Source organism: Tachysurus fulvidraco, chromosome 15, assembly GCF_022655615.1.
Source record: "Tachysurus fulvidraco isolate hzauxx_2018 chromosome 15, HZAU_PFXX_2.0, whole genome shotgun sequence".
Classification (NCBI taxonomy): Eukaryota; Metazoa; Chordata; class Actinopteri; order Siluriformes; family Bagridae; genus Tachysurus; species Tachysurus fulvidraco.
Window position 1 is genome coordinate 20,335,424 of NC_062532.1, and position 13,803 is coordinate 20,349,226.

At 43.0% G+C, this 13,803-nt stretch overlaps 1 protein-coding gene across 1 annotated transcript; it reads right to left on the bottom strand.

Moving 5' to 3' along the window:
- Positions 1-1,775: 1,775 nt before the first annotated feature.
- Positions 1,776-11,340, bottom strand: LOC113652176 (glial fibrillary acidic protein). Its single transcript, XM_047800483.1, has 9 exons — positions 10,827-11,340; positions 5,847-5,907; positions 5,611-5,706; positions 5,271-5,432; positions 4,630-4,755; positions 3,582-3,802; positions 3,389-3,432; positions 2,432-2,514; positions 1,776-2,234 (listed from the first exon to the last, which is right to left on the bottom strand). The coding sequence occupies exons 1-9, from the start codon at positions 11,309-11,311 to the stop codon at positions 2,193-2,195; spliced, it is 1,320 nt and encodes a 439-aa protein (XP_047656439.1). The 5' UTR covers positions 11,312-11,340; the 3' UTR covers positions 1,776-2,192.
- Between the last annotated feature and the right edge of the window lie 2,463 nt (positions 11,341-13,803).

Sequence of the window (13,803 nt, forward strand, 5' to 3'; positions counted from 1 at the left end):
GCACACATCACACTGCACTCATCACACTACACACATCACACTGCACACATCACACTGCCCTCATCACACTACACACATCACACTACACACATCACACTGCACTCATCACACTGCACTCATCACACTGCACTCATCACACTGCCCTCATCACACTACACACATCACACTACACACATCACACTGCACTCATCACACTACACACATCACACTACACTCATCACACTGCCCTCATCACACTACACACATCACACTACACACATCACACTGCCCTCATCACACTACACACATCACACAACACTCATCACACTGCACTCATCACACTACACACATCACACTGCACTCATCACACTACACACATCACACTACACTCATCACACTACACTCATCACACTACACACATCACACTACACTCATCACACTACACTCATCACACTACACTCATCACACTACACACATCACACTGCACTCATCACACTACACTCATCACACTACACACATCACACTACACTCATCACACTACACTCATCACACTACACTCATCACACTACACACATCACACTACACTCATCACACTACACACATCACACTGCACACATCACACTACACTCATCACACAACTCTGACTACACTACACTCATCACACTGCCCTCATCACACTACACACATCACACTGCCCTCATCACACTACACACATCACACTGCACACATCACACTACACACATCACACTGCCCTCATCACACTACACACATCACACTACACTCATCACACTACACACATCACACTACACTCATCACACAACTCTGACTACATTACACTCATCACACTGCACTCATCACTCATATTAGCTGATTAAGTGATTTAACTTTTTGAGGATTAATTTATTTTATTTTTCTTAAAAAAAAATAAAAATCCTGTAAACATACCACAGTGACCGAAAGAGTTAAAGTGTGGATGTGTGTGTTGCAGTGTGTAACAGGACCATAAGAATAAGCTCATATTAATGACAGACGAACAATAATTAGCCATCGGCATGTTCCAGCTCATTCAGTTAAACAGTTCAGTCTTTTATTCAGATCAGTGACATCAATTAAACAGATGATGCAACACAAAAGCGTTAACAATAAAAGCATTAAAAATTGACAAGACGAGAAAAAAACAGACACAGAGAAGGACGAGGCGAAAAACTTCCTGTAGCACCGCCGATAAATTCCCCTCGCTAAGCCTTTCCTACATTACTTACAAATTCCCATCAAGCTACATCTCACTTCCTGTCACACACTTACTGAAATCTAGACAACGATCATCCGCTCTAATAAAAAAAAAATTAATTAACATGAAGACAAGACGACTCTGTTACACGTTTTATCTGCGTGCGCCTCGGATTTGTCCGGTTTTCCCGTCATTCCCCGTTTACGGAGTCTTTCCGGTAAATTCCTATTTTGAATAACATCAACACACTAATTATTAATTATTAATTATTAATTAGTATTTTGGAAAATCAAGTTTCTCAGTCGGGACATGGTGGCTTAGTGGTTAGCACGTTCGCCTCACACCTCCAGGGTTGGGGTTCGATTCCCACCTCCGCCTTGTGTGTGTGGAGTTTGCATGTTCTCCCCATGCCTCGGGGGTTTCCTCTTGGTACTCCGGTTTCCTCCCCTGGTCCAAAGACATGCATGGTAGGTTGATTGGCATCTCTGGAAAATTGTCCATAGAGTGTGTGTGTGTGAGTGAATGAGAGTGTGTGTGTGCCCTGCGATGGGTTGGCACTCCGTCCAGGGTGTATCCTGCCTCGATGCCCGATGACGCCTGAGATAGGCACAGGCTCCCCGTGACCCGAGAAGTTCGGATAAGCGGTAGAAAATGAATGAATGAATGAATGAATGAATGAATGAATGAAACCCCCATCACCAGGAACAAACTTATCTAACTTCATCCCTTTGATTAGATACAATCAGATGATACAATCATTTTTTAATTCTTTTCTTCCTCAGTAGCCATTTTCATCTCGGTGTTATAAACACTGAGGGTTTGTGTGTTAATGAGATGTTAGTGAGGACTAAACGGATGTGTAACGGTGTTAATGTTCACGGTTTAATCGGTGGAACTGCTTTATTAAGATGTCAGTTTAGTGTTCATGTTATTTCTCATGTGTGTAGCGATGAAGTGAAGAAGACGTGAAGACGTCTCGTCCTCACGGCAGCTCCTTCCTCTCCGTGGTCGACTCCTTTATGATCTGAAGGAAAGAGCAGGAACTGGTGAGGATGAGCGAGTGTTATGTGCAAAAATATTAGCACCCTGACCTCTGCTGCTGACACAGTGGAAGTGCAGGTGTGTTACATGTACTTACAGGTACAAGAAAGAAAGAAAGAAAGAAAGAAAGAAAGAAAGAAAGAAAGAAAGAAAGAAAGAAAGAAAGAAAGAAAGACGTACCTCTCCATCGCGTGTCTCCACGGTTCGTACTATGATGCTTCTCTTAGCGAGACTCTCAGGTGGTTTAGTGTCGATGCTGGTTTCTGACACGAGAAATAAATAAAAGACATTTATTACAGCAAGTGGAGAGAGAGAGAGAGAGAGAGAGAGAGAGAGAGAGAGAGAGAGAGAGAGAGAGAGAGAGAGAGATGGAAATGGTGAAAGGGAGAAAGAGAGAAGGACGTGGAGAGAGAGACAGAAATGGTGATGGAGAGAGAGAGAGGACGAGACGAGAGAGATGAGAGAGAGAGCGAAGGAGACGAGACGAGAGATGGAACTGGTGAAGGGAGAAAGAGAGAGGGCCGTGAGACGAGAGACAGAAATGGTGATGGAGAGATAGAGAGAGCAGAGAGACCGAGAGAGAGAGAGAGAGAGAGAAGAGAGAGAAGCACAGACAATGGTGATGGAGAGAGAGAGCAGAAGCGAGAGACGAGAGAGACAGCGCGCGAGAGAGAGAGAGCAGCTGCTGGTGCTGGCGATCGAGAGGCGCGCGCGCTAGAGAGCGAGAGCGCGCTCGCGCGCGCGCGACGCAGCGCGATGGCATGGTGCCGGGAGCAACGAGAGCCGGCCGTGGCGCGAGGACAAGCACCTGGTGCTGGCGCGCGCGCGCGAGGCGCGCGCGCGCGCGCGCGGCGCGCGCGAGCGCTCGCACGCCCTGGTGCTGGCGCGTGCGCGCGCGCGCGGCGCGCTGGTGCTGCGCGCGCGCGCGCGCTTGCGCGCGCGCGCGCGACGCCGCGCGCGCGCGCGCGCTCGCGCGCGCGCGCGCGCCCCGGCCTGCGCGCTCTCCCTGGTCTGGAGCGAGGGAACGAGAAACAGAGTTGAGAAAAGAAATAAAATGAAGAGAAGAAACAACTCTGAAAAACTGAAGTGTGTCTCCATGCTGTCAGTCATCTCACCACGTCTCTCATTTCCACTCACCTCTGAACTGTATGTTGGAGAAACTCTGCACAGGAACAGTGATCCTGACACACACACACACACACACACACACACACACACACACACACACACACACACACACACACACACACACACACACACACACACACACACATGATCATGCTGTTTTAGAATATTGTGTTGTCATTAACATGTTGCTCCGCGTCCTCACCGGCTCTCCTCTCCCTCCAGCAGCTTCCTGTAGGTGGTGATCTCGATGTCCAGAGCCAGCTTGACGTTCAGGAGGTCCTGATACTCCTGCAGGTGTCGAGCCATTTCCTCCTTCAGAGCCTGGATCTCGTCCTCCAGACGTGCGACCGTGTCCTGATACGCCGCCGTGTCCGTGGAGAAACGCTCCTCCATCTCACGCAGCTGCCGCTCCAGAGAGTCATTCTGTCCAGAGAGAGAGAGAGAGAGAGAGAGAGAGAGAGAGAGAGACAGATAGAGACAGAGAGACAGAGACACAGAGAGAGAGAGACAGAGAGAGACAGAGAGAGACACAGAGAGAGAGACAGAGAGACAGAGAGAGACATAGAGAGAGAGACAGAGAGACAGAGAGAGACACAGAGAGAGAGACACAGAGAGACAGAGAGAGACAGAGAGAGAGAGAGACAGAGAGAGACAAAGAGAGACAGAGACACAGGAAGACACACAGAGAGACAGATAGAAACAGAGAGAGAGAGAGAGACAGAGAGAGAGACAGAGAGAGACAGAGAGAGACAGAGACAGAGACCGAGAGAGAGACACAGAGAGAGAGACAGAGACACAGAGAGAGACAAAGACAGAGAGAGAGGACACAGAGAGAGACACAGAGAGAGAGGACACAGAGAGAGACACAGAGAGAGAGAGACAGATAGAAACAGAGAGAGAGAGAGAGACACAGAGAGAGTGACAGATAGAGAGACAGAGAGACAGAGAGAGAGAGAGAGAGAGAGGGGGGGGGGCGAGAGGGAGAGAATTAAAAACATTTAGCAGTTTAATGTCTTTAAGGTCATTAACACCAGCACTCACAGTTTATAGTGTTAATATTCACTAAAGCACTAATGCATCATAGATTAAACGAAAGAAAGAGCTGAGGAATAAAAAATGATAAAGGGGAGATAAAGAAAACACATCAGGGTTTTATGATTAAGTTTATTGTTGATTGACAGTTGATTGTTTTCCTCTAGCCGTACGTTCGGGACAAGAGTTTAATAAAGACGAGTGAAAGTGTAACTCACGGTTCCACGCAGAGACTCCAGGTCACACGTCAGGGCCTGAATCTGTCTGCGGTAATCGTTGGCTTCCTGCTTTGCCTGTCGCAGAGCCTCAGCATTCCGATTGGCTGCATCAGTCAGATCTACAAACTGGGACACACAGTGAGGTTAACACACAAAGGATGTGTGTGTTTGTGTGTGTGTGTGTGTGTGTGTGTGTGTGTGTGTGTGTGTGTGTGTGTGTGTGTGTGTGTGTGTAGACTAATATTGTGTATGCATGATTCTATAGATTATTATTAAGTGTACATGTTTCTGTAAAAGTTTATTTGTGTGTAGTGGTGTGCAGGTACAGTGTGTTTATGTCACTGTGAGTGCATGTGTGTGCTTGTAGTTGTGGTGTGTGTGTGTGTGTGTGTGTGTGTGTGTGTGTGTGTGTGTGTGTGTGTGTGTGTGTGTGTGTGTGTGTGTCTGCCTGCAAGCATGTGGTTGTAGAAATGCCTGTGTTAGAGTGTGTAAGTCAGAAAATGTAACAATGCATAAGTATGTGTGTGTCTGTGTCTTTGTGTGTGTGTGTGTGTGTGTGTGTGTGTGTGTGTGTGTGTGTGTGTGTGTGTGTGTGTGTGTGTGTGTGTGTGTGTGTGTGTGTGAGAGAGAGAGAGATTAACCTTGGAGCGGTACCACTCCTCAGTCTCCTGCATGTTGGAGGTTGCCACAGCCTCATACTGCACTCGGATCTCCCTCAGTGCCGCAGTCAGGTCTGGCTTGGACACGTCCAGGTCCACGTGCACCTGCTGAGCATTCAACTGCTCCTGTAGCTCCCGCATCTCCTACACACACACACACACACACACACACACACACACACACACACACACACACACACACACACACACACAGTAAACTTGAGTTGAGGATCCTCTGAATACTTTCTCAGTAGTAATAGCACATGCTCCAGATGCAGAGGACACAAGTGTGAATGAGAGGACAAGACGAGAGACAGTTCACCTCCTCATGGACTCTCTTCAGAAAACCGATCTCATCCTGCAGGGCTTCAATCTTCCGCTCCAGCTGTACCCTGTTCAGGGCTGCCTCGTCCACATCCTGAGGGGGGGTGGGGGGGGGGGGTGTTTAAAATAATAAGAAAGTATAAACTATATAGGAAAACTATATATATAAAAAAAACATATCACTTGATTGTTGCAGGATAACATTGTGTGTAATGAACAATTCATGTTACTCACTTGTCTAAATGCATTCAGGCTGTTTTCTGCATCCTGTCTCAGTGTGGTCTCGTCCTGAAGTCTACAACACAGTCAGATGAAGAGGTCCAGGATTCAAAAATAAAAAAACATCAGTCACAAACTCACACTCATACATCACACAATACTTATCACACAATACTTATCACACAATACTTATCACACAATACTTATCACACTATACTCATCACACAACATTCATCACACTATACTAATCACACTATACTCATCACACAATACTTATCACACAATACTTATCACACAATACTTATCACACTATACTCATCACACAACATTCATCACACTATACTAATCACACTATACTCATCACACAATACTTATCACACAATACTTATCACACAATACTTATCACACAATACTTATCACACAATACTTATCACACAATACTCATCACACAATACTTATCACACAATACTCATCACACAACATTCATCACACAACATTCATCACACAATATTCATCACACTATACTAATCACACAATACTTATCACACAATACTTATCACACTATACTCATCACACAACATTCATCACACTATACTAATCACACTATACTCATCACACAATACTTATCACACAATACTTATCACACAATACTTATCACACAATACTCATCACACAATACTTATCACACAATACTCATCACACAACATTCATCACACAACATTCATCACACAATATTCATCACACTATACTAATCACACAATACTAATCACACAATACTTATCACACAATACTTATCACACAATATTCATCACACTATACTCATCACACAATACTCATCACACTATACTCATCACACTATACTCATCACACAATACTCATCACACTATACTCATCACACTATACTAATCACACTATACTCATCACACAATACTCATCACACTATACTCATCACACTATACTCATCACACTATACTAATCACACTATACTTATCACACAATATTCATCACACTATACTCATCACACAACACTCTCCACACTATACTCATCACACTATACTCATCACACAATACTCATCACACTATACTCATCACACTATACTCATCACACAACACTCTCCACACTATACTCTCCACACTATACTCATCACACAATACTCATCACACTATACTCATCACACTATACTCATCACACAACACTCTCCACACTATACTCTCCACACTATACTCATCACACAATACTCATCACACTATACTCATCACACTATACTCATCACACAACACTCTCCACACTATACTCTCCACACTATACTCATCACACAATACTCATCACACTATACTCATCACACTATACTCATCACACAATACTTATCACACAATACTTATCACACAATATTCATCACACTATGCTCATCACACTATACTCATCACACTATACTCATCACACAACACTCTCCACACTATACTCTCCACACTATACTCATCACACAATACTCATCACACTATACTCATCACACTATACTCATCACACAATACTTATCACACAATACTTATCACACAATATTCATCACACTATGCTCATCACACAATACTCATTACACTACACTCATCAACCTATACTCATCACATTTTACTCATCACACTATGCTCATCACACTATGCTCATTACACTATGCTCATTACACTATACTCTCCACACTATACTCATCACATTTTACTTATCACACAACACTCATCACACTATACTAATTACACTAACAGTCATCACACAACACTCATCAAATAAGACTCATTACACTACTCATCACACAATACCCATCAAAGAAAGAAAGAAAGAAAGAAAGAAAGAAAGAAAGAAAGAAAGAAAGAAAGAAAGAAAGAAAGAAAAGTTAATAATAATTAATATAATTGATTTCCCACTGAGATACAAGATCATTTTTATTGTCCATCACAGAACAAACAACCATCCCAAGGCAATAAAATCCAACACTGTCCCATACTGTATCATATCAGAACAGTGATATATACTAAACACTCACACTCAAGTTGCTACAGTCAAGTGGGACAGTTGGCCCAATGCTCACACCACACAAACCCAATATTTACAACAAAACAAGATTTTCATTCTGAAAATTCTGACTGGTGTGCGTTACAGGAAAAGGTCAATGTAATGAGATCTGTATCAGATTGTCACACAGGAACTACGGTGGCCAAGACGTGCAAAACACGCTAACAAATCCGAAAACAAAACAACAAATCCGAAAATACAACAAGAAGTCAGACAACCCGGAAAAGGTAGGTATCGTTTGTGCATGGAAACTTACCGATCATCGGACGAGACACCTGTCGTTCGCCTGTATATCTTGAATGACAGGTGTCTTGTACAACGATCGGTAATTTACCGATCACAAACTATACCTCCCTTTTCCGGGTTGTCTGAATCGTTGCACGAAACACATGAACAAATCCGAAAACACAACGACGATTCAGACAACCAACGGATAAGGTAGGTATAGTTTGTGATTGGAATCCGTACCGATCGTTGGACAAGACACCTGTATTGTAATTCACTCTTTACTTGTCTTAACAAACGTGTTTTAAATCGTCTTCAGATTGTTCAGAATTCAGCAGCGAGTCTTTTAACTGGAACCAGCAGATGATCCCACATCACACCGGTTTTATACTCTCTTCACTGGTTACCGATCAAATATAGAATTGATTTTAAAATTTTGGTCCTCACTTATAGAGCTCTTCATGGGAAGGCTCCTGAGTACATTTTTGACCTGTTGACCCCTTATGGCTCTTCGAGAGCATTGAGGTCATCAGGTCAAAATCTGCTTGTGGTCCCTAAAACCCATTTTAAAACTCGGGGGGATCTTTTTTTTTCAGTCTGTGGCCCCCAGACTGTGGAACGTGTTGCCCCCGTCTCTGCGTATGGCCGTTTCTGCTGATTCTTTTAAAAAGCAACTGAAGACACTCTTATTTAGACAAGCTTTTAGCTGAATGGGCTTTTACGGTTTCATCCCTGTTGTAGTGTGTTTTATTATTTTAGAGTTGAAGTTTTATTGTCTCTAAAAAATTTCTCTTTTTTACTTTGCAAGAATGTTTTATTGTACATTTAAGTTTTATCGTTATATTTTGTAAAGCACTTTGTGATTTTATCTGTGAACGGTGCTATATAAATAAACTTTACTTACTTACTTACATACTGTCACTCAAGGTATACATGAAGTTCAACAGTTTGCCGCAGGGAAAAGTTGGAATATGTGTGTAAAAGTGTACGGATTGTATTGTCCTTACTGTGGATAAATTCTGTTCTTTTCTTATATTTAAACAGAAAACTTTACACATTACACATAAGATTCCATACCTGTATATCTCGAATGACAGGTGTCTTGTCCGATGATCGGTAAGTTTCCATCCGAAAACGATACCTACCGTTTCCGGGTTGTCCGACTTGTCGCTGTGTTTTCGGATTTGTTAATGTGTTTTGCACTTCTCAGCCACCGTAAGGAACAGGTCAGAACATCTTAGCTCCAGTAGAGGTCATGCTTCGGCATACAAAAACGTTCTAGAAAATTGACTGCGTCCAACTTTACATCATCCCCTGGTAAGTAATGGTTTTCAGCTTTAAGCCACATTTATCTGTAGCTCCCTGAAATTCAGTCTATTTACCAAAATTTGGATGTTTTGGTTACAAATTGAACCCGTACTGATAGGAACGATCCATTCAAGAGAAAGTAACAAGTTAAAAATGCTGTTAAAGACGATCGTCGTGACCCTGAACTGCTCAGCTAATGCTAAGGCTGGGATAAAGAGGAAGGGGGGGGGGGGATTGAAAGAAAAGAATTTATAAATATTAAGTAGTGCTCTTTATAATGATTGATGCTCATCATTGGATAAATATGCAAATGAATGAATGAATCCCAGACTCCACATTTTTAGATTTTGTATGCCAGGAAAACATCATGAAGTCAAAATTAGATGTCGGTGATCCTTTAATTAATGGGATATGAATTTATGTACATTTTGTGCAAAGATCAGGTTGATAGAGGTTGATGTGCAAATTCCTAATGCCAGTGTAGCTGAGAGAATATGCAACTAGTTGCTGGTGCAGCAGGATGTCTGCACGGGGTTTTAGGCTCTTTGTGGAGGTCACAATACCCCTGTGCACATTTCATTCATTCACTTGCCTTTCTTTTCAAACATGAGCCTGATCCGCCCATCCCAGCCCCCCAACCCAACAGGGATTAGGTTTGATAAAGGGTCAGGCTTTAGAAACAAGCAGCAGTGTGTGAAAGTATGAGCATTAGACCCTCAGTGCTGTCACATGTATGCCTAGTCATGTCTGGGTTTTGGTGTCTTATGTGACTTGCTTGATACTTTGGCTCACTGAACACAGATTGAGTGGATGCTGCTCAGCCTGTTGACCTCTGAGGGTGTTTTGCAAGCTACCCCATCTGCTGTGTATCACACTCCCTCGATGCGTTGTCTTCTGGCATGCACAAGTCTGTCACTCCCACTCATTCCAAACTTCATTCATTAAGCTTTGTTTGGAAAACTTTATTTTTATACTGTGACCAGGGGAAAAAAGATCCCCTAAACGTTTCACATAATTGTATTACGTATAAGCAAAAGACTGCAAATTGAAAATGTATTGTGATTATATCAAATCTCCATCCACCCATCCATCCATCCATCTATACATCCTTCAACAAATCAATCCTTTTACCTAACCACTTATCCCTATACCAATCCACTCATCTACCGATCAGTTCTTCCCATGCTTTCACCCACTCGCTGGTCTTTCTACCACTACACCCACCCACCCACCCATCCCTCCACCAATCCATTCATCCATCCATACCTCTGTTCATCTGTTCAGCCATTCATCCACCAAACCATTCACCAATTCACCATGCATCATTCAATCAAATATACATTGATCCATTCATCCCACAACCATTCCATCCATACATCCATTCATCTATCCGTCACCTCTGCTTCAGTGTGCCCACGTCAGCTGCTAGGTTGTCCCTCTCGATCTCCAGCCGTGCCTTGGCATTATTCAGGCCATCCACCTGCCTGCGGAGCTCCCTCAGCTCCTCTTGATAGATGTCCCCGAGACGGCTCGGCTCCTTCCCACGCAGCTGATTCAGCTCGGCCACCAGTACCTTGTTCTGCTGTTCAAGGAAACGTACTTTCTCGATGTAGCTAGCGAAGCGGTCGTTCAGGCCCATCATCTCCACCTTCTCATTGGTGCGCGTCTCACGGTACTGAGCCTTAAGTAGCGAGTCGGCAGAGAAGTCAAGCCTATCAGTTCCCAGGGACAGACGGGACACGCTGGGGCTGGACAGAGCCGTGTGGCGTGGGGTGCTGTGGAGGGACAGACGCCCGAGGCTCCTGGTAATAAGTGGGGTTGAAGGGCTGCTCTGAGTCCCAAAACGCTTACGGTAGGATGAGAGGACACGCTGGGTCTCCATGATGAGAGGTAAATGGGGCCGTGGGTGAGTGCCGAGAAGGCTTTTATAGAGCAAAGGGGTAGAGAAAGAGCTGAAGGGGGAAAGGAGGGGAGAAAGTGGGCAATGGGGGTTGGGTGTCACTAACTCTTTGTGTGGGAATTGTTTATGCCTGTCCAGTCAGTGACAAACATCTTTCATTCTCATTCTGTGTGTATGTGTGTGATGAACTGTGGGGCCACATGGAGACACAAAAATTCTATTCATCCCTCAAGGAGAGCAATAAAAAAAAACAGAAACTCAGATCCACAGAGAGAAAGAAAGTGAAAGATGTGAGAGTGAAATGAAACACTCTTGTGTGTAAATGTTGGTATAACTCCATGTTTCCATGAGAGTGTGTGTGGGTATTTTTTAAACAAGCGCTGGTGTGACTATATAATCTGCCGATTGAAAAGAGACTAGGAGTCTGGCTTCTCCATTGTGCTAATCCTGGAAACACCATCATCAGGCTAAAGTTGTTGAATTGCTAAACTGCTGTCTCATCTTTGCTATACAGTCAATTCGACTTGTACAGGAATCCCGGGTGATCCTTTATGCAGACCTGCTCGAGCTCCTTTTGTTCATGTGGATCATAGATTTTTAGTAGATTTCAGATCCAGAGGCTGGAATGTGTCGGAAATTTTGGAGAGCCCCCCTCCAAGTGGACATATCGCAGGGGTGGATTACAGCCAAATTAATAGTCTATAATAGATAATAGTCAATGCTAAAATAATCATACCTGCCTATCTCAGGCGTCATCGGGCATCGAGGCAGGATACACCCTGGACGGCGTGCCAACCCATCACAGGGCACACACACACTCTCATTCACTCACACACTACGGACAATTTTCCAGAGATGCCAATCAACCTACCATGTATGTCTTTGGACTGGGGGAGGAAACCGGAGTACCCGGAGGAAACCCCCGAGGCACGGGGAGAACATGCAAACTCCACACACACAAGGCGGAGGCGGGAATCGAACCCCGACCCTGGAGGTGTGAGGAGAACGTGCTAACCACTAAGCCACCGTGCCCCCTTAATACTAATTAATAACACTTTAAACTTTATACTTGATATTAATATTTGAATAATAAGAAGACTTTTCAGACCTGGATGAGAATGAGCAAAACTCTTTATTGGTGCTGATCAGCCACTGCTTCCATTGAGCTCAAGAAGGAAAAAAAACTTCTAAGTCGAAAGTATCAAAGAAAAACCCAAACAGCGCATCCCCATACCACCCAAAAGAGTTCAAACACAAAAAAGCAAGCAAGCAGGAGCAAGAGCGCCCCCTCCAAAGGAATCTCCTCAATATATACCCTGGCATCTCTAGGTGCGTCTATACCTTCTTACGTCAATCCATCTGACCTGTCTGGGTTTTTTCCCTGCCTCTACAGAATCGCCCCATGACCCCCCCTCATTTCCCCGAAAACAAGACTGCCTGTTACCGAAAATCAAGTCTGGCCTTTTGTTTTTTTCTGTTGTCGTTTTTTCTGTTGCAGTACTTCTGCCTTATTATTAAAAAACATGCTGCGTGGTCAAAACTGTTGTTAAAAATGTGCTCCAGAGAACTTCTTGTACGCTTCCCTGTTACGTATCACACAGAAGACATGTCTCGTGGACCAATCTCCCTTTACAATTACAATGAGTGAGTTTTTCTCTATCTTTTTCTATGTTTTGTCTGTATATGATTTCCACTGATCATACGCCTATATATATATATATATATATATATATATATATATATATATATATATATATATATATACATACCCATACATACACATACACACACATACACATATATATATACATATACACACATATACATGTGAATACGATAACCCTGACATACACAAAACCCTATGTGTGAGATATCCACATACATATACCTATATTAATCACATCTCTACATATAAAATGATCAATGATGATACTCTATCACCTATGGTATAGGAGTTCTGATTTAGAATATGACATAAGTTTATGATCATAGGTTAGGATTATGGGTTTTCATTAAAATAACCTTCTCAAATAACCGAATCAACTGGATCATATATTAGTGGTATTTGACTTATGATTACGTTTAGTTTGATTAGTATAAGTGTACTGCACTATTACTAAGCTAAGCTTTTGCATTTGATAATATTGTTTAGCATATATGTGGAGGTCAGTTTATGCTGACTCCTTACGTTTGCTAGACTTATGATCTCATTCTGTCTTGTTTGTCCAGACTGGGCCTGCACATGCATTTTTATTTTTAAGCCTTAGTTCCTCTGTTCTCTCCTAAAGGACAGGTTCCCTTTTTCTTGTATTTCTCAGATTCTCAGAGTTCTGAGTACTGTTTTATAACTTCAATAAACCCAATAAACCCCCTTATTTCTGTTAACACTTGTCTCAAGGCGTCTAACATTACATATATATATATATATTATATTATAATCATATAACTCATATAGCTCAACACTATTACAACAT